The sequence below is a fragment of the Prorops nasuta genome, unplaced genomic scaffold (genome assembly GCF_024137725.1).
Source record: "Prorops nasuta isolate Cenicafe-Biocafe unplaced genomic scaffold, Cenicafe_Pnas_1.2 PNAS00001, whole genome shotgun sequence".
NCBI lineage: Eukaryota > Metazoa > Arthropoda > Insecta > Hymenoptera > Bethylidae > Prorops > Prorops nasuta.
The window spans coordinates 8,480,624-8,505,063 of NW_027116798.1; the positions used below are offsets into that span (position 1 = coordinate 8,480,624).

Genomic DNA, 24,440 nt, shown 5'->3' on the forward strand with positions numbered 1-24,440 from the left:
CTCCTTCCCCTCCACACTGCCTCCGAGGACTACCTCGGACCCAGTGTTCCGACCCCCAAGTCCAGGGCTCTCGACGAGTCGGGTAGTGGGAGGGGTAGAATTCACCCTAGGGGTTGGGGTGGCTCGGAGCCACTAGAGCTCTTGGAGAAGGCGGCCGAAGGGCAAGGGGACTTCCCCTTCCCTAAAACCACTTCTCCAACTTCGCTTCCTCCCGGGGTTGGGGATTTTACTAGGGAATACCCTAGGGAAATTGTCCAGTCCGGGAGCTTATAAGTCCGCGCTCCTTTCTGGGGAATTCTAGTCTCTGGGGTTCTTGGGAAACTTCGTCTACCGAAATTCCCTAGAATTTGACGACGACAAATTCCCTAGGAAGTCGATCATTTTTAACTTAGCGGTTCTTTTGTAAAAATATTGTAAACTTTTGTATATATTTTATTTATTAAATAAATCTCTTTTACCACATAACCTGGCTTTGAATACTTTATTTTAGAATAAGGCCTTCCTTTCTGACCACAGGTTCGGAGCCAACTTGAGGCACTGTTTCGCACAAATAATATTAAAATTAGAATTTTTTATTAATCATTGCAGGACAGGTATAGAAGGATTAGTCATTTTCGGTCGGTTTATTGCCCTCTGTTTATTGCTTGGGACTCGGTACAATAGCAGGTAAGCCGCGCGACGTGGAAAAGTCTTGTTCACTAGCTAACTAAGGCACCATTAACTTGTGTTTACATTTCGGAACGATTCGATTTCCCAGAGTGTACGTCCCAACCACTTTTCTGTAGGTAAGGTCACGTAGGCTCCGCTCTTATTACAGAGCGGAGGGTAAGTATCTCCGACGATGGATATACAAATGAATATGACGATCGTCAAAGATACTGTAGCATAAATAAGGGGGAGCGATCACTGCACCGCTCTCTACGAATGTTCTTTCTCTCTCTAAGGCGTCCACTGCTTAACGTAAGAGGGGGGGGAGGTCACATGTGTACCCCACACCAAAGGAGTTTAACGTGGGTGACACATACACACAATGCGCACAACCGCACGAGGAGAGGGGGCAATTCCCCTACTTCCCTTCCACCCGCGGGACCCCGACCCCCTCGCCACGCGGTCCCAGAATCCCCATAGCCACACTACTGTCACGGTCCTGGCTGGAGGTCGTAGAATCTGGCCCTGTTAAGTCGCCTGCACACGGGCGTAAGGCGGAAGATTCGTTGCGAGAAGACATTCTAAATAAAGAGGTGAACGAAAAATCAAGGTTACCCCAAGCACATTATATATAGTCGATATTATGAAGGAGAGGTATAATCAGACAACTACAAGGGGTATCCTCCACCAATTTTCTACTTCCGAGGTCGCAATCGCTTCCTCCAAGTAGAGTTTCCGATTTCCGACGCACGGCTGGCAGTTACGGGTTTAATCCTGGGAGCATAAGGTCTAACCTCCGTTATTTTCTACCAGGTTCCTCTAAGCTTGAGTCAGTATGATTCGTTACGAATTCTGGAAAATCAGAAATAAAAGGTTTTAAGTGACTAATGTGTACCTTGGGGTTACAGCGCGAATCAGCATCTAACAGTTCGTAAACAGTAGGGGTAATAACCCTCACTATCTGATACGGTCCGGTAAAATTTGGTGCCAATTTCGCGTTGAAATCATTTGCAGCTGAAGATAAAACGTGGCTCTTTCGCCAAACTAAATCACCCACTCGAAAGCTATATTCCCGTCGACCCTGATTATAATACTGAGCTTGGCGGAGGCTAGCTTTCTCCATTTGTTGCTGTACCAAATCTCAGAGTAACTTCAAGCGTCGCATACGCTCGTTCCATTGATTGGGGTCCGTTTTTACAATATGTTTAACTTCTTTTTCAGAACTTTGAACAATGCGGACGGCTTCCAATCTTTGTCCTAAATTGACAAAGCTTGGAGCCTCCCCAATAGAGCTATGAAACGAGTTATTAGTCGCGAATTGAAACTGATACAAATAAACGTCCCACGTACGATGATTCCGGCCTATGAATGACGAGATCATTCCTTTGATCACGCGATTCACTCTTTCGACAGGATTCGCACGGGGATAATAAGGGGGTGTAGTTATTAAGCGAATACCATGCTCACTAATACAGGTCTTGAGCTGCTTATTAATGAATTCGGTACCATTGCCACTAAGGAAGATTTCAGGAGCTCCCCATCTGAATATCACTCGCGTTTCGAAAGATTTAGTTATCGCAGCGCCAGTGGCCTTTCGATGCGGTTGTATTTCAATCCACCGACTAAAGTTGTCCATAAACACAATTATATAACGAAATTGAGAAGTAGTGGGTGGCAGTGGACCCATAAGATCAACTGAGACGAGGGTCCAAGGTTTTTCATAAACACGATGTCCCATTAAACCCATGGGCGGGGTCTGTAAAACCTTAGTCTTCTGACAAGTAGCACAGGATCTTACATAATTAAGTACATCGCGATACATTCCTGGCCAATATACACGCACTAACAGTCGATCATAGGTTTTCGCAACTCCCTGGTGGCCGGCTGAAGGGTCGTCATGAGCTATCTTAAGAGCATTGTGCCTTTTCCCTTCAGGCAGAACCAACTTCCAGGCGTCCCAAATTTCTCCCAGCATCTCGCGGACTGGATTCGGTTTGTGACAGTACAGGCGTCCTTCCGTTACCTTCCAGTCAGGGTATGTCCGAGGGTGTTTCTTGATATTGGCAATACGCTGTACGTACCATCGATCCGGGATGACTTCTTCAGCAGCGGCTACGGCAGCATCCACTTCAGCAGATCCTACAGTTACTGATTCCATGGCCCGAGACAAAGCATCTGGGACTTGGTGCAGGACTCCTCTCCGATGTAAGATAGTATAGTCGTGGGCTTGCAAAGCTAGTGCCCACCGAGCTAAACGGTCGGTAGGGTCCTTCAAATTGTGGAGCCACCTGAGACTACTGTGGTTTGTTATTACCGTAAACTGATAACCCTCCAAATACGGCCGTAATTTCTTAATGGCCCAGATGACAGCTAAACATTCTTTCTCGGTAACAGTATACTTCTTTTCAGCCGAACTAAGTACGCGATTTATATATACTATAGGATGTTCTTGGCCTTCGAAATTTTGAACCAAAACTGACTCGATCGCGAAATCACTAGCATCTGTCTGTAGTATAAAGGGTTTTGTGAAGTCTGGTCGTGCCAACACGGGAGCCTCACACAAAGCTAGTTTTAACTTTTCAAAAGCCTCAATCTGTTCCTGGTCCCAGTGCCACTTAACATCCTTTTTTAACAGGGTCACTAACGGTAACTTAACATCAGCAAGATCCTGTAAAAATTTCGAATACCACCCAACCATCCACAAGAACCTTCGAAGCTGTTTTAAGTTTATGGGAGGTGGATATTCGATGATGGGGTGCACCTTCTCTGGGTCCACGCAAAGACTGTTTCTATTTACTAAGTAGCCTAGGAAAGGTACTTCGGCTCGACAGAGTTTACTTTTCTCCCATTTAATTTCTAAGTTGGCGCGTTGGATAATAGATACGATTCGTGCTAACCAATGCATGTGCTTGTCAAACGTCTCCGTCATAATTATTACATCATCTAAATAAGCAAACGCCACCGGATCTAATTTGGGTCCTATAAGCCGATCCATTAATCGTTGGAATATTGCCGGCGCGTTAGTCAAACCAAAGGGCATGCGTCGAAACTGATAGAGGCCTTTCCTTGGAACTATAAATGCGGTCACTTCCTTACTAGCTTCTTCCAATTCCACCTGGAAGTATGCCTGGCTAAGATCCAACGTAGATATATACTTGACTGATCGCAATTTGTCTAATATGGCTTCTATATGTGGTATAGGATACGCATCCCTTTTGGTGACTGCATTAACGGCTCGATAGTCAATACAAACCCTATGTTTTCCATTAGGTTTAGGTACTGTAACGTCGTATTTCGCGGCCTGGCCAAATAAGTGCTTTCGCTAAGGTTATTACCTAAAAACGAAAAGTGTCACTTATCGGCCTTGGTTTGCCAGGGGATGGGCAGTGACCAGAACCGACGCACAAGGCACACGGAGGGAGTTAGTGGCCGGGTAATCAAATAAGCAAACATTTAGTTTCCAGAATACAGCTTACTTTAATTCTTGCGGATCAGCAAACGTTCTCATCGTTATAAGGGTATTCCCTACCTTGTATTACAATGGTAATAGATAATTGTATAAACTTGTTATTTATACTAACTACTAAAAAAAAGGAGATCAAGTATAATCAATCATTTACGAGGAGTTGGGCGCCAGCTTGCTAGATCCGTTACTGTGACCCTCCGCGGCTGACCGGCTTGAGACTATCTCTGGGTGTGGACCAAGACGCTTCATACGCTTATCTGAAAATAACACGGGAGACGGCCAGGGCAGTGCGATTCTCACGGGCACGCGTCGGGAGGACTTCGAGGAAGCTCTATACCGCTTTACTCCGCCGAGGGACTACACCTCGTCCTAATATGTATTCTCGAAATACAAGGGTTCCCTACGCGATTCGCGACCCATAACACGGACTTGCTAAATTCTAAGCCGTTTCCGGAAGAATTAAGTAATAGGAATTAATGAAAATGATTAATGTTTGGACTAATATGTCTTTCCTCGATTCGAGGGATTATCGCGCAGTCAAACACGGGACGGCTACCCGCGCCGGACGAAGCTCGAGAGACGAAAAAGAAATAAAACCAAGACAAATAATAGGTCCTGATTCCTCCTATCAAGAAACCAGGTTTACCTGGGATCTAGTGCTACTTAGGCGATAGTGACAGGATAGGCTGTGTTGCATGCTCCCGTGCGTGTCCTCCACCACCAGGTTGACAGCTGCACCTCCTGCGATGTTCCTAAATCCTGTTCTACCATTTGATGCACTAATATTACACTATCACACCTAGGGCAATAACTACAGGGCAATGCCCTTACCGAAAGACTGGGTCTTGAAGACAACAAGACGAAACCAAAATCAAAAAGGGCACGTCCGGGCGCAATGATTCCCAATTTACGAGTAACTCGGGGGACTGCGGCACGCGAGATAGTTACCGTCGCGCTTGCGTGGACCGACCCCCTATCGACTCGCGATCGAACCCATTACGCGTAATGATCGCGGGGTCACACAGGTGGCGCCCACTCCTCCCTTACGAGTTAACAAGGCGGCCGAAGTATAAATGCACTTGACAAGCCTAAGCTTCGTCACAGTATTAATACCGGACAACTAGCCCAAGAACTTTGGGAGGGCTCGATGACTTCTGTCGCTAGTAGACGCTCCACCTCTTGATGAACAAATTCATATAATTTCGGAGAAATTCGCCTAGCACGCTGGCGTATGGGCTCACTTCCCTCGATCACAATTTGGTGTTTGACTAGAGGAGTCATTTTTGGTACCTCTTGGACGGGCTGCTCACGCGTGCTTCGGAACTCTTCTAGAATATCCCGTTGAGACCTTGAAAGTTCTTTTAATGCGGCACAGTCAGGTTTGGGTCCTTGAGTCTCAAAGTCACCAATCGGACTCGGGGTAAATGGATGACAGGGTCCTACTTGGATTCTCCATCTAAGCCGATCCAGATCCATCTGTAGTCCGAACCTCTGTATGAAGTCCATTCCAAAGATGCCTTCATAGTCCAGCTTGGGAGTCACGCGTACATATATGGTATGACAACTACCGTCAATATCCATTTCTAGGGGTACGGCTCCTAGCACTTCACCAGTACTTCCATCTCTAAAACACATTTCTCCAGACGCAGATCGATCGATTAGTGGGCTAAGAATATGCAAAAGTTTATCACCCACATACGATCTCGCTGAACCGGTATCTAACAAAACGTTCATACAATGTCCTAACACTTTTATAACCATATAAGGACTTTTATCACTAAACCTAAAAGTTTGAATAAAATTATCATTATAAGTAACATTCTATATTACACCTAACCCTTCCCGAAGATTCGTATGTGGTTCGCCTGGTAATATATACGGACGCAAAGGACCTGCTCCGGCGCACCAAACGCGTGTATTCGGGTCTAATTTCACAGCAAATCGACGTAAGAAATCAATCCCTAGGACGAAGTCTACAGCTTTAAACGGAGCCAGGCTAACTGGAAACTCCACGGATTCGTCGCTTAAATTCCATCGCAACAGTAATTCCTTAATAGCCGCGCACGATTGCCCATCGGCAAGCTTAACACCAAAATTTGAATAATCGCTTGCATAAGGTAAGAGGCTTCGCGCAGTGTTGGCACCTAATATTGTGCGCTCTGTCCCAGTGTCGATTAGGCCATATAGAGTTTGACCTTCTATGCTGAGCTGAACATATCCTCGAAAGTCTTGATCCAACCTGTTGGCAGGATTTGTCTGTGGTCGTCCCGGGGATGCCACAATCTCCAATGGATAGGATCCTTCGGTAAAGGATGGGCGGTCAGCTAGCAGCCGTGATTCCTCTTGGGTAGGTCATAGCAAAAGTTCATCTATGGGGTCTCCTGTAGATCGGTTGGAGGGGGACGAGACCCGTTCTTCCCGCCTCGCTTTTAGTTTCCCGGCGAATTTCCAGCTCGAGAGTTTTCGGCCTCAGGTGTTATCCTGGCTTCCGATGAAGATGGCCTATTTTGACGTCGAGGCCGAGGATATTCTGGGGCCCAATGCCCCAATTGATTACAGTTATGGCATGGATGTGTATTACGGTTCGGTCTCTCGTTCGGCCTATTGGCTTCTAGCTGAGGTATAGCTGGTGGAATTGTAGAATTGGTCGTAGTTGGTGGTGTCGTCATCTGGATTACTATATATTGAGGCTTCTTAGAGGCGGGCACTTTGATTACCCGATTAGCAGGATTTCCAGCCTCTGGAAGATTATTGATTTCAAACGATACCGATGAGGATGGGAGCGAGCCTCCCGCAATAGCCGCGGAGGCATTAGAAGCCTTCTTGCTCTTTTTACCCTTCTTCTTTTTCGGTGAAGTCGGAGGTTTCTTATCTCCAGGTGGTTTGGAACCTGCAGACCCTTCAATATCTTCGTCCATGCCATCCACATTAGATACGGCGGCACACTTATTTCCACTACGCCTTGTTCCGCTGTAAGGGCGCTTGGAACGGGGACAGCTTCGCTTGCCATATTCCCCTTTCTACGCCTGTCCTTCATCCAGTGATCCTCCAGTTCCTGGCCTAGGCGAATCAATCCCCCAAAAGAAGTGAATTGTCTCCTAAATATCCGTTGAGAGTAGGCAGGGCGCAGATTATCATAGATAATATTTAGTCGTTTGTGGATACTTAATGGATGATCTAAATATGAAAATATCGTTTCCATATTTTCCACAAACTCTACAATGTTCTCCTGCTCTCCCTGTAACCGATTTCGAGCTTGTTCACGTATTTTCGGGTTATTTTCTCGACTGGCGAAGCGTTTCCTGAAGTTTTTAATGAAATCCGACCATGAAGTTGTGTACTGGCCGACTAACCGATTCCATTTTTCCGCTTGATTCGTTAAAACTACAGGGAAGGCGTGCAATAGGTGACGTCTGTGAATACCAGAGCCTTGATAGCAACGTTCTAAGCGCTCGATGAAATAATCTGCACTCTCATTACGTTCGTTACTATAGGCTATCTGCCATTTATGAAGCGCGTCCACTGCTTTGGTTCGGCTATTATAATGTCCTCGTACTGGAAACACATGGGAGATGTCGGAATCGTTTGAGTAATGATTGTATCGATCCCTTCTCCGGCCTCCATCTTCACGTCTTCCTGAACTTCCGGATTCGTTTCTTCGCCGTCCTCTTCTGTCTTCTGATATCCTGTAGGATTGAGGAAGTTCTGCTTCAGAGTCTAGTCCACTTTCAGATTCAGTGTCAGAATCCGTACTTGACTCTGTATCGCAACTGTCCGATGACAAGTATTGTCCCGTCGCTCCTCCTCGTGTATCCTTACTTGGCTGTTTCGGAGGCAGTATGTTTCTGACCTCCTCCTTCGAGCCTTTGTTTTCCGGCCACGGGACAGGCTAGGCAATCCATACTGTCAAGTAGCATGTAGATGTCGGGGTGATACGATGTCTCGACGTCCTTGGCCTTAAGTCGCTTGATAATGCGAGTCCTCCCGATATTGGGTGTCCAGTCGTGTCCGGTGATGAATTTCCAACCGAGGTGAATGACGTGTTCGATCACAGTTATCTTCCGGATCAAATTCTATCCTCTTTTTACGTGAGGTCCTAGTTCGCACGGGTTGGGTTTTTTCTGCAGGTTGCCTCCAGGTCTGCTGCTGTTTCCTTATGGTACCTGTATATCTCGGCTTCGCTTCCTTTTCCTCCGTTTGGACTCTTTCCCGCTGACGAGCCTCCAAAGTCAATTTTTGGAAGTACTTAATAGCTTGACGAGTTATTTTGGCCACGTCTGTAGTACTGCCGGCTTCTGCTCCGGCGAACTCCAATTATGGCCCTCCATGACATCGGTCCATTAATCGGTGACTCGTCCTAACAGGATTTGGAGGCGGGTGGTATATTTGTAGGAAAGGTTGTGTGTCGAATCCTCCTTCAAGACTAGATGTATCTTCCAACAGGCTAGGTACCACAGGCGTCAAAACCCGGGCTGATGTCACTATCGATGGGTAAAAGGAAGCAGAGGTAATTGTTCCAGAAGTAGCAGTGGTAACAGTAGTTATTGTCGTAGTTACAGTAGCCAGAGTAGCCACTTCGGCTGCCGCCATGGCTCGATCCTCGGATTCCTCTCCAGTGGCCTCGCTTTCCAGCTCCAATGGGTCTTCACTTTGGAAATCTCGTTGATCGTTCCATTTAGCTGCTTCCGGTCTTAGGTCCCGACGCACTCGATATCGCACTAATCGGTCTCGTAGTTTAGCATTGGTCCCCTGGACCGACAATCTCTTACCCTTAAGCTGGGCAAGTAATTCGCCGAAAGGCAGGCTCTCCACGGTGCGACGTATTTCGTTCACGGTTTCTGTCACTTCCTCTCTATGTTGGATCCTTTTCTCCCGTTCAGTGTTAATAGGTGATGGCGAACACATTGTTAATGCTTAGACTAAACTACAAAAGCTATGTACAAATGCGCAAAGCAATATATAAGCAACGCCAAACGCATTAAAAGACAGAAAAGGGAAAATAATGAGTGTTAAATATAGTATAAGAATTAAGCAAGTTAATTATAACGCAATCACATTCGTTAGCAAGCACCTAACTATAATAGTAAATTGGGGAGTTACACCCGAGCACAAATGCTTCCAAGGCGACAAGCAATAATTCTTCAGGATAAAGTCTAATTATCAGCTAAGGCTGATATAAGAAAAATAAATTTCGACTAGGCCATCCGAAATTGTAAACCCAAGGTACTATGTTTCGCGTGATTTAAAGGTATTCTGGAAATATATTTCCACGATCAAAACAAAAGTATAAAATTCTGTCCCGCGTCTACCAGTAATGGGTCGACGAAGGGACTTTATACAATAATATGCAAGCTAAATAGGTGATGCAAGTTAATCAAATAATATGTGCTACTGGATAATATTGAGAAAAGAAACACACAATATATGAAAATAGTTATATTCAATATAACCGAGGTAAATAATATGTTTAATACGAGGAAATCTCAATATGTTACTATCCCGAATACTCGTTTATCAAATACTATTTAAACGATAGGGGGACAAATACAAGGGTATTATCCAAAGGAGCGCGTATAACAACATTAATCAGACCATTATTATAAAGTCGAAAAATATTACGTTACTTAAGCAGTACTGATTAAATGATACTACTTATTCATACGGTCATTTGCCCGAATAAACCTTGCCAAATAGCAAATACTCAACCATATTAAGGAAATTAAAGCAATACAAATATTATTTCCTATGAATAGTACAGCAAGTAGTTTTCTTGCGCCTTAAGCAGCAAGACAGGGGATAACCGATCAAGACCTATTACGTCAAGCAGAAAAATTATACACAAATAATAAACTCCTTTAGGATGTTTGAAATGTAACATTAAGATCCATATATAAATCCTCAATATTATAACCTCAAAAATAAACGTTATTCAAAGAAAATTCAAATTAACCGATATAAAATCTAATAAAGAATTTAAATCTATAAGAAAAATATTACAGATAAAACACTCTTCCCTGATTTCCAGCATGGGCCACGTTGGGCGCCATTCTGCGACATGAATTCCTGCTATTGTGGGGAAGACACAATTTTAACAAGAAATCATGGCAAAGGCACACAGACTTTACTTATAAAGAGCGCCAGGCTCATGAACCTTATGTATGAGCCAGTCTGAGGCTTGCCGGCTTGAGACTTTTCAAGGACGTGGCATAATGTGAAATTAAAGTGAATTCTCCTGGAACATTACCAGTACACATTAATAAAAATCAAAATAAGAATTATATTCTATAACTGCTCTGTCTATCAATTTACAAGTATAAAGTTAAGATAATTATACAGTTATACATGGGATTTCTCCCCAAATCTACCTTTAACTTCTAAAGATAAGAGCAATGTAGTTTGTAACGTTATTCCCGTCAGTGTGAGGGACCGCTCACACTACGGGTTTTCTCATTACCTTCGCCCGTCCTTTTCCATCGGTATCAGGGCGCCAGTTGGTCAGTCGGGTGGCCAACAACCCTACGTTATCAATTGTGTCTTCCGACTCCATTCTTTATGCATCTAATACGGCCCTGCGGCCATACAATTGGACGGTAGCGGTAGCCAGGGTCGTTCAGTATGCTAGGTCGTGGAGAGAGGGGAGGGTTCCTTACGGAAGTCCGAGCCTCGCAGACCTATCTGCTGAGGGGCATAAATTTATCCCTCACCACCCACACACTGGTGGTGGTGAGGAGTGCGGGAACAGGCGGTATCATTGCCAAGCATAAAGTTTGCCAGGAGCGGACCATCACGGATACAATGTTCGCGGCCGTCCAGCCATAGCGCAAGCCTATGGAATTACGGAGGGCACCGGGACACATTCCAACGGGCTAACTATGCCCCTGCACAACCCACGATGCATTGGCCGGTATTCAGTCGTGACGTACGTGCAGGCTGGCCTATAGCACACGCCTCACGTACGCGAACCGACCCATGGCTGTCTGAGTGCCGCGTCACGCGCTCACCAGCACGCACGGACACATCAGCACAGTCCCATGGTGTCGTTCCGACTGCCTGCTATGGCAGTCTGCGCACGACATTCGCGCAGCCTGCTTGACGCGCGTAACCAGCGTTCAAGCCAGACTCGATGTTCTATCTCCCCTCCTCGTGGGGACTTATAGACACGGTCATTCTTTTAGGACTCCCCTAGGCCGCTTCTCTTTATCTCAGGTTGCCTGGGTTGTTTGGCATGGCCCTGCCTTACTTCCCACGACAACCTGGACATCGTTTCCTGGAGCGCCGGTCTTTTCATCGGGGCCTCTGCCTGTCAACGGGGTCTATCCTTGACGTTAGCTATACTCCATTCGTGAGCCTATCTCACGAGTCAGTAACGTAGGGATTAATAATATCCACTGTTCGATAGCTTTTATACTTTTCATTCGGTATCTCGTATACGTAACGGAGAACTTCGTTACAAGTTATAATTATTTACAAGAAAATATCTATATATAAATAAGAAATAAGAGAGTGAATATTAGATAACACTGAGGAGGTGGATCAATCGTTTGACTCTCAGTCCAGGCATGAAAAATTCCAACTGGGCAAAAGACCCCTTTCAAGTTTATCCAGCGCTAGCCCTCCAAGAACCTAATTACTTGCTACATTATCCCTGTAGGAAATATAAAGCACAAGCAAAAAGGTAACACCAGGTCAAGTAAGGCGTAGCCAAGTCCATCAATATCTAAATCATCACTAAGAAAATTACATAACTAGGGTTGTCCACCGGAGTCTCTGAATCTCCTGTTTTAATGTGCTTATGCACCAAATTTATTAACCTTATGTTAACTATAATATAATTTCAACACCTAGTCAGGAAGCAATTGATTGCAATCAAACTATGTACTAAGATATAAGTAAGGAAGAAAAATAAAAGTATATATATATATATATATATATATATATTTGGCATTAAAGCCTAATTCCTGTCATCGTACAGGCTATGGAATTTATAATCCAACTCATTTCAATAATAGCTTACTTTCCTTATTAGAAATACTAGACTATATGAGTGCAAAGGAAAAAACTCTGTATCTGTCTCCTGTAATTGGTGTTGGATTCAATAATACTCCCTACGTAGACCTGCTATGCCCCACCAAGCCTGAAGCCACCAAGCCAGTCGCAAAGGAACACTAACAACTAAACGTTGAGTCCCAACATCGGCCCTCAATGCCCACCCTCATGCAACAAATAGTGCAACAAAGTTCAAGCCTGGCATGCACAGCAGTGTCAATCCCCAGGTCAGGAATAGTAAAAAAGGAGCTGAAGTTCCCGCTTGGACCCCCCGACAGCCCACCCCGACCCCCCGTCCACCCTCCCTCACTCCCTTCCAGCACACCAAACCCAGTTTCGGGGTCCATCCACATGGACATCCAAACCCGATCGAGTCCCTCCTTGGATCCTCCAAAAAGCATCCCGTCTCGATGACGGTTGAAAACGGTGTGTCCGCGCCCAACCCGTCCCCAGAGATGTTAACTTGTGGGAACTCGGTATCCCCACCACGCCGTCACTAGCTAGCACGCACACAGTGCAACGGTGATCGGTGAGCCAACCCCACTACTGTCGCCGCTCGCTGGTCACGTACACAGCTACAAGGGTACATGCATGTGGCTTTCGTCGCTGATGTTCGTTTAGTTCCGGTGGCGTATGAGTGCGAAAGGGAAGATTATACTTTTCTCAGACCTCTCTTTCGCTCTCTATTTCACCTAAGTTTAGCCAAAGAGCCGCGCGAAACTCCTTTTCCAAGGGTGTCGGCCGGCTCGATGCGCTCGTAAGAGAAATTTATTTTTTGAAAATTATAATACATGAAAATTGTTAAATGTTACTATAATTTAACAATTATCCTCAAAATTGTAAAAAATTGTTGTATATAAAAAATTATTATGAGATTGTGCGAAACAATGTCCCAAGTTGGCTCCGAACCTGTGGTCAGAAGTGAAGGTCTTATTCTAGAATAAAATATTCAAACCCAAAGATAAGAGGTAAAAGGAGTTTTTATTTAAATAAATAAAATGTACAAAAATTTTACAATATATTTACAAAGGAATCGCTAGACTAAAATGATCGACTTACTAGGGAATTTGTTGTCGTCAAATTCTAGGGAATTTCGGTAACCGAAGATTCCCAAGAACCCAGAGACTGGAATTCCCCAGAAAGGAGCGCGAACTTATAAACTCCCGGACTGGACAATTTTCCCTAGGGTATTCCCTAGTAAAATCCCCAGCCACGGAGGGAGCGGAGTTGGAGAAGTGGTTTTAGGGAAGGGGAAGTCCCCTTACCCTTCAGCCTCCTTCTCCAAGAGCTATGGTGGCTCCGAGCCACCCCAACCCCTAGGGTGATTCTACCCCTCCCAATACCCGACTCTGTCGAGAACCCTGGAGTTTAGGGTCGGAACACTGGGTCCGAGGTAGTCCTCGGAGGCAGTGTGGAGGGGAAGGAGAGGGTTAACTTCTCCCGGGAAGTCCCCGGAGAAATCTCCCTCAGGAGGGAGGATATTGCCGCAGAGGGGTAGTCCCCTCTTGGTAGGCGGTGGGTGGTGGGTGATACTTACCAAAGTATGGTACCCAATGAGTTCGCCGGTGGAGGCGCTCTTGAATGGCCTGGTGGAGGCGCTCTTGAATGGCCTGGTGGAGGCGCTGCCGTGGAGGCGTAAAAAAAAAGCCGTGGAGGCGTCAAAAGATGCTGCTGTTGCTGCGGTCAAAGGCAGCGGTCGAGCAAGGCTGAGGTGCGATGGGTCCTTATCAAGGACCCATCTATATAATTACGCGACACTAATCTTGCCAGCGAGAGAGCTGCTGCGGGCGCTGGCCACCTAGTGGCCAAGCGCGCAAGTAGTGTCGCTTCGCGGCCGCGACGCGCCAGGGCCAGAAGACGCGCAAGCGCGCCGCGGAGAGAGGGACAGATAGAGCGGCTAGACGCTGTCGGTCTAGCCGTCTATTGTGAGCGCAATAGAGATGGGAGATATAACAGAGAAATGCGGAATCTACTTCGCAACATTTTCTGCTCCTCCCAATCTCGAACAGAGATGAAATAAAACTAACAAAGAAATAACATTATCCGTGTCACTAATTGAAAGAAAAAACCTTTATTATATTGCACAAAATGATCACTGAAGTGCGACATTTAAAATTAATTAAATAAAAAATTATACGAAAATACATGAGATTGATTAATTTGAAAAAATTGTTAAAAATGATGCAAAACCCGACCATTCTCTTGCAACATCACAGTACCGATGGCGATTTGGATTTGCAAATATCACAAAATTATCCAAAATTCATCAATTTCCTATGAAATGCAAAAATCTGATATAATTTCTATGATGAGAGCCTAATAAATGAAAATGTGTGGATACTCGGATGTTTCTTCGGTTACTTTCTTGTATGGTACAACTACAAGCGAATGAAATCTCCTAAAAAATATGCCAAAATAATGGCAGGAAATAAAATTGCGCCTTAATATTACAATGTAAAATACAATGTCAAGAAATAGCTCAAACTAACAACTTTCAAACTTGTTTTATGCAAAATTTTAGTGTAGGAGGCACTTCCGCCTTGAAAATTTTGCAAATTCACGTATAATTGTTGATAAATAAATAATTATTGCTCCAGAATGCACTGAAAATAAAGGATTATTAAAATTGAGTTTTACACTATGAGCTTTAAAAACCTGACTTTATCTCTATATTGCGAGGCAAATAATTCCGTTTGTCAAGCTTCTTGGCTCTTTTTTCGGCCATAATCTGGTGTAAAATGTCCGAATGAACAAATAGATGCTATAAATCATCATCAAATCATGTTGGAGTCAAAAGTTGACTTTCATAGCTATGTTGCAAAATCCAGCCTAGAAATGGCTAAAATTGGCCATTTTCAAACTCATTTTCTATAAAATTGGAGAGTCGTAGCCGCTTCCGGTTTGATTTTTTTGCTATTTCAGGTATAATTGTCAGTAATAATAATAAAAATACCTTCTGAAAGCTCTGAAATGGTAAGTTTATTGAAATTGAATTTTACCCTATGAGAATCAAAGCTCTGACTGTAAACACATATTGAGAGGCAAATAACTCAATTTCTATTGCTTCTCGGCTCTTTTTTCGGCCATAATCTGGTGTAAAATGTCCGAATGAACAAATAGATGCTATAAATCATCATCAAATCATGTTGGAGCCAAAAGTTGACTTTCATAGCTATGTTGCAAAATCAAGCCTAGAACTGGCTAAAATTGTCCATTTTCAAACTCATTTTCTACAAAATTGGAGAGTCGTAGCCGCTTCCGGATGGATTTTTTTTGCTATTTCAGGAACTGTCAGTAATAATAATAAAAATACCCTCTGAAAGCTCTGAAATGGTAAGTTTATTTAAATTTAATTTTACCCTATGAGAATCAAAGATCTGACTTTAAGCACACATTCAGAGGCAAATAACTCAATTTCTCGGCTAGTTTTTCGGCTATAATCTGGTATAATATGTCCGACTGTGCAAATAGATCCTATTTATAGTAATCAATTCAGGCTACAATCAAATTTTAGGTCTCATGGCTATGCTGGTAAATTATATTCTTAAATGACTGTAATAGAGTTCATTAAATCTTCTTATCTGCATTCTTGAGGTCTATAAGTGTGCTCCTTCTGTGAAATAAAATAGGGGTAAGAGGGTTCATGAAATAAATACATGTTAGAAATTCATTTAATTTTTTTTTTACATTTTAGTTATAATAAATAAAATATCCCGTGGGACGTTGACGGGGCCTTCCCCGGCTAGGGTATCCTTCCCTGACCCGGCTATAATAATGTTGTCTGCTGCTGCCCCTACTAGAAGCTCGGGCTGTAACAAAAAAATAGAAAACATTCTAATATTTCCATACTATTGTAATAAATAATCTAATGCTTCTAATAACTATGCAATGCAATGGTTTAATAAATGAAAATTTTTGAATGTTAAACTAAATTTAAGATGGTTAATGCTTACGTATATAACCGGGTCTCGCCGCCTGAGTGGCAGGCACGAACCCTTGCACTGCCACTAGTTGTTGCTGCGGTTGCAGTTGCTGCTGCTGCGGCTGCTGCTGCTGCTGCGGCTGCAGTTGCTGCTGCTCCAGCCGCTCCTGAATTTGGTGGAGGAGAACCCCGTTCTCCTCCACCTGCTGCAGAATAGTACGCAGGAGATCCTTCGTAGTTTCTGTAACAGATAATCATTAACAAAATTTATTATTTGCAACATAGACTTTTCTAAAAAGTTCGTTTTCACTCACCATTCCTATTGGGCATAGGTTCGGCCACGATACTGTAACAAACAAAAAGAATTGAAATTATTGTATGAAGGAAAAGGTTTTTGTATTCGATAATGAGACAATCACAATTGAGAATGTAGAGTGGGAAAAATGTCAAAAATGTCAAAAATTTATTTAATACTGTTGAAAGTATTTACATTATCCTTCCTTTGCTGCTGCTGTCAACGATATTAATCCTTCGGGTTTTAAGATATGAGTGAGGTACCAACGAAGTTCGTCTTCACCAAATCACCACAATACTTTTCAAATTAAATGTACAAGGTGTCCAATTGGTTTTCTAACACAATTGTTACATGAGAACCTATTATTGTTGGAGATATTATTTCACATGATTAGTTGCTTTATTCTATTTGCCATCTTTATTATTTACTGTATACCCTGTGTATTATATACAAGTTCTTCTACATTACAGTAACCGTAACTTTTAAATCGAGAAGGAACCGATTTGGAATTCTTCTTAACGCGATATAAATTAAATTTCTAATTTCCGATACTGAAATAAATTATATTTTACTTACATTTAATAATATTTTAATTATTTCATGAAAATCTTTACGAAAAAAATGACTACTGCAGTGGGATTCGAACCCACGTCCTACGGTACAGAGGTCTGACGCCTTACCCACTACACCACAAAGCTCGAATGGATTGTTAAAACTTTATCGTCTATATAATCTAAGCGATGATGCGCGATGATGCTTAAATATTTTATATGCTTTAATAAAATATTATTTGGCAGTTAAGCTAAAAGAATTTGTTATTAAATGAATTATTTATTAATTCAATTTATTACTAATAGCTTGTTGGCTATTTATATCGGAAATTTTTAATTTTCTGGGGAACTCGTGTAGTGGGTGAGTGGATAGCGCATAAGAATGCTGATCCTGTTGTCACAGGTTCGATTCCCAGTGAAACCATCAGTTTTTTTTAATGCCAACTAATTAATTATCCGTCAGGTCATCAACCCTACATTACAAGTCGTTGAACCTTACCCCATTTCTGCCTTTATTTGTACACAAGTTAATAAATGTATAAAAGTAGATGAAGCCGTTGTATCTTGGGCATTTGCCTTAAAGCTATTAATTTGTCAAGTTCGGATTAATTGACAGTTTCGTGATATAAAGTGATTAAAGTGATAAGAAGAGTGGAAAATGTCTTCCAGTGAAAATAGCCCGGTATCAAAAAAGACTAGAATGTCTTCCAATCCGCAAAAGAGAAAAAGGAGACCCAAAAAGAAATTTCAATATCATTGGTATGATTTGAATCCATCTTGGATGAAGTGGGCAAAGCCGATAGCTGATGACAGTAGTAAGTTTCACTGTTTAATTTGCGATAAAGTTTTAAATTGCGGTTATTCGGAAATTCAGAAACATGAGTCCTCCAGCATTCACGTGCAAAATGCTGTTCAATTTTCAAATCGGCATATTCCGCAAGGCTCCAGTAGCTCATCTAATTCCGCAGAATTTTCGAAGGAAAAAGAATTTGATTTTCTTGAACGCGTTAAAATAGCGGAAATAAGATTGTCAACGTTTTTTGTAGAACATAATATCCCGTATATAGCAAGTTCCGCAATGGTTAATATGTTTAAACATATAGGCAAGGAACCGGAAGTACTACATGCCATAACATTAGGACGTGTTAAATTATCAAAAATTATAACTAATGTGGTTTGTCGCGAAGAAACACAAAGTCTCACGGAAACGTTACAAAATACAAAATTCTCGGTATTTGTTGATGAGACTTCGGATTTAACAAATGAAAAATGGTTTTCAATAATGGTTCGGTATATTTAACCTGCGTCATTGTAAATTCAAACACGTCTCTTGCAATTAAGAAATTTTGACGCAAGAGATTGTTCGGCCGAAAAGTTATTTTCCGCGTTTAATAATGAAATGGTAAAAAAACAAATACCATTAAGCCAAATATTAGCAATAGCCTGTGACAATGCATCTGTTATGATCGGTAGAAATTCGTCTTTCCGAACGAAAATATTAGAAAAGAATGCAAATATAATAACGTTTCCATGCATATGTCATTTATCGTCACTCGTTGCTTCCGCTGCTTGTAAAGAGCTACCTTCATTCCCGGAAGAATTTGTGAAGAAAATTGTTAATTTCGTGAGCGGAAGCCCTAGACGGACGCCAATATTTCGGGAATTTCAAAGGTGTTTTGCAGGTAAAATAACAAATTTGTTGAAGCATGCCGAAACTCGAAGGCTTACTCGCTATAAATGTATTCATCGTGTATTAGAATATTGGGATGTTCTCAATAACTTTCTATTAGAACAATCCTCAGAAAATAATATGCAAGCCTATGAATTGCATCAATGTATGCAGAATGCTGAAACTAAAGCGTATTTGTATTTTCTGCATTTTATTTTAAATAAGTTCAATACTTTTAATGCCGGGTTTCAAGCACGCGAATCGAAACTGCATTTATTGCAACCAAAATCGGTTGAAATTTTAATTTTTATTTTAAGAAATTTCATGAAACCTGCATTATTGAAGTTTTGCATAGCTTAAGCAAATTTCTGTGATATTAATTTTTCCAAGGATATTAATATTATTCCGTTGGAAGATATAAACGTAGGATATGATTGTGAAGAATATCTGCAAGACCAAAAGAGTAAAGAAACGTTAACGCAAATGCAAGTTCATGATATTAAAAATAATTGTTTAAAACTTTTAATAAAAGCTGCTGACGAAATTCGTAACCGTTTCCCAATACATGATGAGTTTTATAACAATTTTACAGTTCTTGATAACGAGAACTCGCTTTTTAACTCAGATAGAGAATCATCGGCTGCAGCATTATTAAAAATTGGCAATACATTTGGTATAAAAAATGACATAGAGCTAAAGAAAGAATGGTTTTCTTTATTTAACGATGAGTCAGCAGATCAGAAATATAAATGGTCTAGACTTTCCTTCGATGACATGTGGATAAAAATTTCGCAAACTAAATGTGAAAGGAAGGAAAAATATCCTTTGTTGAAATTACTATCGTGTATAGTACGGTCACTTCCACATTCTAATGCAGAAGCAGAACGGTGCTTTTCAATAATTCCTGATGTCAAAACGAAAAAAAGAAATCGTATAAGTTCTGCTACTTTAAATGCAATTTGCGTCATTAAAAATTATTTGAAATGTACATATCATGATAGCATTACAATGCCAATAAGTAAAAAACACATAAAATTAAATGAAAAAGATAATTTATACGCAAAAAGTTACGTCAAAAATAAAGTAACTCTTACTATTCATGGATACACAAATGACGATGATGATATTGATGGTGATTTTAATGACGAAGTACTTTACGATAATTGAAGGAATGTCTGACGGATTCGACAATTATAAAATCGAGTGAAACTATGTCTGACGGATTCGACAATTATAAAAGCAAGTGAAAAAATGTCTGACGGATTCGACAGTTCAAAGAAAATACGTAAAATTGACCGAAAAAATACGTAAACCGCGAAAGGAGGGTTTTTTAGTGGGTAGGCGCTGTCAGAAGAACCATATAGTTCGAACTTAATAAGTATATTAATTCGACACAAGCACGGAGATGGTGAGTCCCACACTATTTAGTATACGGCTAAAATATATATACATTCCAACAATTGAACTTACATTACACAACTGTTTTATAACTTTTTGTGTAATGAAAGAACATGATAGGAAAAAATGTATGTTTCCGTAATACTAATATACCCACATAGCCTTTTCTGTATTTGCAAATTCGAATCAGAATTCTGTTACAAAATTTTCGCAACAAACAGGTGTGAGGCTGGTTATAGTATCTGGTATTTTCAAATCTGCTTGATGTTTGTATTCACAACTATATCCTATTTTGCTATTAGAATCTTATGCCAATTTGTCGACGAACAGCAGCAATTTCTGTTACAAAATTCATCAACAGTTTTGATTAATATTTGGTGACAAGGTTTATACTTATAATTCTGCTTACAGATAGTCAGCAAACTGATACCTACATTTTGTTAACATAATCTGCCAACAGATAGTCGACAGAAATGCGGTAGACTCCGTAAGTTTCTATATATATAGACACATTTCTCTTACCCGCTGTTTTTAAAAATAATATGTTACTGTTCTGAAAATCACTAACGGGACAGTATGACAATAAATTTTGGAACACGCTTTAAAACCTTCTTCCGGTTACCGCTGGCGAAAGGTGACGCTACTTATATTTTTAATGGTGCTGCAGTTATAACATTTATATATCTAATGCCTTTTCATATATAATAGCTTATGTCTTCGTGGTTCTTTTCTCTCTTGTAACTTATGGGCACATGTGCATAAGAGGGATTTTTATATCTAATTTTGTTTTGATCATCTTACAGAAGTATATGCAGATGCGAAATTAAAATTGTGTAATTCGTTAAGCTGTCAGTAGATTTTGTGAAAATATTTTATTTTTAACCATAAAATAAGAACTCTAGCTATTATGGATTTTGAAATATACACTTAAAAATATATAATACATAAAAAATCATCACAGCTCTTTTAAGTATTACACAGAATATATACTAATATAAGAGGTATAAGCGTACCATGCATGTTCTTCATACTTTTGTTTTAATAACGCATATTAACAATTCTAACAAATATTGTTTGAAGTAGTTGCATATATGATATATTCCTTTCTGCATATGTTACATCTATTATCATTAAATATATACTAAATTAATTTATTACCATTTAAATTGGCAACTTTTTAAATAATATTGCTTTGCGTCTTTTAAAATGTCAAATGCCTAAAGTGTTAGCAGTCTATAAAATATACAAATATATATTATCTAATGAGATTTGATGGGAAATAAAAACAATACACTTGACTACGCAATAAGATATGACAATGGAGTCAATGAAAAACTGCCTATCTATTTGACAAAACCATAAACAAGAGGCAGCGGATAATCTCAAAACCCACTTTTATTCCAATCTCATCAGTTGAAGAGATGGATGCTTTTGAAAATATAAATGATACTCACTATTCTGATGTGGTACAAATAAATAAAAACTAAACTAAATTTTTTTATATTATGAATGAAATATGTAAATTGAAAAATGAACATTTATACACACAGGTAGATTTCTTTCAATATATCGGAGGATTTAATATAAAAGAAGCCATTAAGTTGTGTATAAAAGAAGGATTGGAGGATACTGCAACGGTTTTGTTTACTTGGCATGGTACTCCAAAGACTAAACCACTTTGTGAATCAAGATTTGTTAAGGCAATTTATGGTAAGGCACTTTAACGTAGTAATACTTCTCTTTTAAATTATACTTCCCTTAAACATATCATTTTACTTACTTAATTGCTTTAAATCACTTTCTATTAATATTGAAAGTTTCTAATGCTAGAAATATAAATTCATTTAACTTTTAGTATTATTATTATTGCAGAAGCTCTATGTAGCAATACCTATTTTAAGAAGCCAACGAGAACTGAATTCAAACACTATTTGTGCGAAGCTCTACGAGCAGCTAAAGAAAGGCAACGATATTCAAGTAACTCCAAAGTTAATGGTACCAATCGAAAAAATAGCAGACTTCGCAATGATCCATGGAACAATGATGAACAGGGAGAGGCGGATCAAGACATTTGAACACCTATAACAAGTTAGTGTTCAGCATTGAAAACTCTTAAGAAACTAATTAATTTACTCCGATATGGGCGGTACCGCTTATAATTATTTAATTGATTCTCTTTTTTCAGAATTTTCTTCTATACATAAGAATGCATTTTTATTTTCTACATTTTTATCATAATAATTATAAAATTTAATTCTAAAAATTAATTTGAAGAGTCGAAGACAGATATAATTAAGGGTAAAGTTATAAAAGGCGAAGTTTCGTGAAATAACTATTATCCTTCAGAGAAGTTCTGTATTAAGTTGCAGTAATCTCAGACGCTACTACTTGCAAGCAAAATACGTAGTTTTATTTTAAATATTCTCCTAAAATTGGCGAATAAATATAATGTTACACGAAGCAACAAAGATGTGATTAGAAATGTTAAATTATATTTACTGTGAAGTTGTTCTTTATTTAATCGTTAACCCTTTACACACTGGTTCACATTTTTTACGATACAATAATCAGCCTAATATTCTTCGCCGTTAACCTGCACGCTACGTCTTTTCTTTTCTATCGCTCATGCACAGTCTGCTTCTTCATCATCCCCACCTAACACCTCACAACCAATCCCCATGCATCCCAATAAACCAACACTTTACACCTCCCCTTAATTTGAGTTCTCTATTTATTTATACAACAAGAACGCAAATTACTGACAATCTACTTTAATAATCTTTCCTTAAATTTATTAAACTTGTTTTTCTCTAACGGCTTTGTAAAAATGTCAGCAATCTGTTCTTCTGTAGGACAATAACTAATTTCAATTATTTTATTTGTCATTAACTCATGTATGAAGTGATATCTAACGTCTATATGTTTTGATCGTCTATTTACAACGCCGTTTTTGATCAAAGCAATTGTGCTTTGATTATCTATGTATATTTTAACCTTAATGTCTTTACAAATTATCTCCTCAATTAACGCTTTCAGATGTAATACTTCTTTGCAGCATTCTGACGCTGAGATATATTCCGCCTCTGTTGACGATAGAGCAATTATAGCTTGTCTTCTGGAACTCCATAATACAGGTCCTCCTTTATAAAATACCACGTTTCCTGATGTACTTCTTCTAGTTTCCTTATCCTCAGCGTAATCTGAATCACAATACACAATAAGCTCATCATCCCCTGCATCAGAATCATACTGTATACAACAGTCCTTCAATCCTTTTAAGTATCTCATTATTCTCTTTACATCTATAATATCTTCTTTAACTGGATTTTCCATGTGTCTGCTTTGCAACGTTCACTGCATAAGTGATATCGGGTCTTGTTTTATTAGATAAGTACAATAAACTTCCTATTGCTTCCCTGTATGGGAATTCCTTTACTTTTATGTCAAACATTGCTTCCTTATCTTTTTTAATTTTAGGTGTCTGAACTGGTTTTGCATTTGACATGTTGAATGTTTCTAGCAATATTTCTGCATATTTTTCTTGTTTTAATTTTAATACATTGTATTTCTTCTCTATATCTATGCCTAGAAACATTTTAGGTTCCTTGTCTATTTTAATCCTGAACTCTTTGTTCAAATCCTTTAACAATTGTTCAATTTCTTCTTTATTTTGACCCACCACTATTGCATCATCCACATAGATGGCCAATATCAAATTTGTTTCATTCTTCTTGAATATGCATTGATCTGTTTTAAGAGCCATAAACCCTTTGTTTTTTAAATAATTTGCAAATCTTTTGTTCCAGGTTTTTGGAGCCTGCTTCAATCCATAGATTGCTTTCTTTAACTTAAATAATTTGTTTTTCTTATTGAATCCATCAGGAGGATACATATACACATTCTCCTCAAGTTCGCCATATAAAAAAGCCGTTTTCACGTCGAAGATATATATATATGATTTTCCTTCTTTGCAGCTAAGGCAAATATTATTCTTAATGAAGTAGGATTTAGTACTGGGCTATATGTTTCTTCATACTCAAGTCCTTGTTTCTGTTCACAGCCTCTTATTACTAACCGTGCCTTGAATTTGCCATCCTCCTTCTTTTTGAAAACCCACTTACTTGTTAGAGCTTTCTTGTTATTTGCCTCTTCACAGTTTATTTCTTCCCACGTATTATTCTCTAGTAGTGAATTTTTCTCTTCTTCAATAGCCTTGATCCATTTTTCGTTATCTTCTCCATGTATTGCTTCATTGTAGGTTAAGTAACCTATAAAATCCAACAATTTGTGAGGGATTCCTCTGATTCTGTTTGATCTTCTTTCTTCAGGCCTTTCTTCTTCTTCTTGAGTATCTGATTCTGAACTCTCATTATGCAATTCTTCTTCTGATTCTTCTTATATAATTCTTGAGTGCTCACCTATTACATTTTCACTAATTTGGTCTG

The 24,440-nt window shown here is 40.1% G+C and overlaps 1 protein-coding gene across 1 annotated transcript; it reads left to right on the top strand.

Annotated features, from left to right (window-relative positions):
* The first annotated feature begins 17,586 nt into the window (after positions 1-17,586).
* On the top strand, positions 17,587-19,764 carry LOC136782270 (uncharacterized). The gene is made up of 4 exons (XM_066741625.1): positions 17,587-18,218; positions 18,285-18,610; positions 18,686-18,888; positions 18,988-19,764. Exons 1-4 carry the CDS (start codon positions 17,587-17,589, stop codon positions 19,762-19,764), a joined length of 1,938 nt encoding a protein of 645 aa, XP_066597722.1.
* The last annotated feature ends 4,676 nt before the right edge of the window (positions 19,765-24,440 follow it).

Coding starts and splice junctions, on each gene's coding strand:
- LOC136782270 (XM_066741625.1), top strand. CDS start 17,587: ATGTCTTCCAGTGAAAATAGCCCGGTATCAAAAAAGACTAGAATGTCT. Junction 18,219..18,284: donor TGGTTTTCAATAATGGTTCG/GTATATTTAACC, acceptor TTTTGACGCAAG/AGATTGTTCGGCCGAAAAGT. Junction 18,889..18,987: donor ATTTATTGCAACCAAAATCG/GTTGAAATTTTA, acceptor AATTTTTCCAAG/GATATTAATATTATTCCGTT.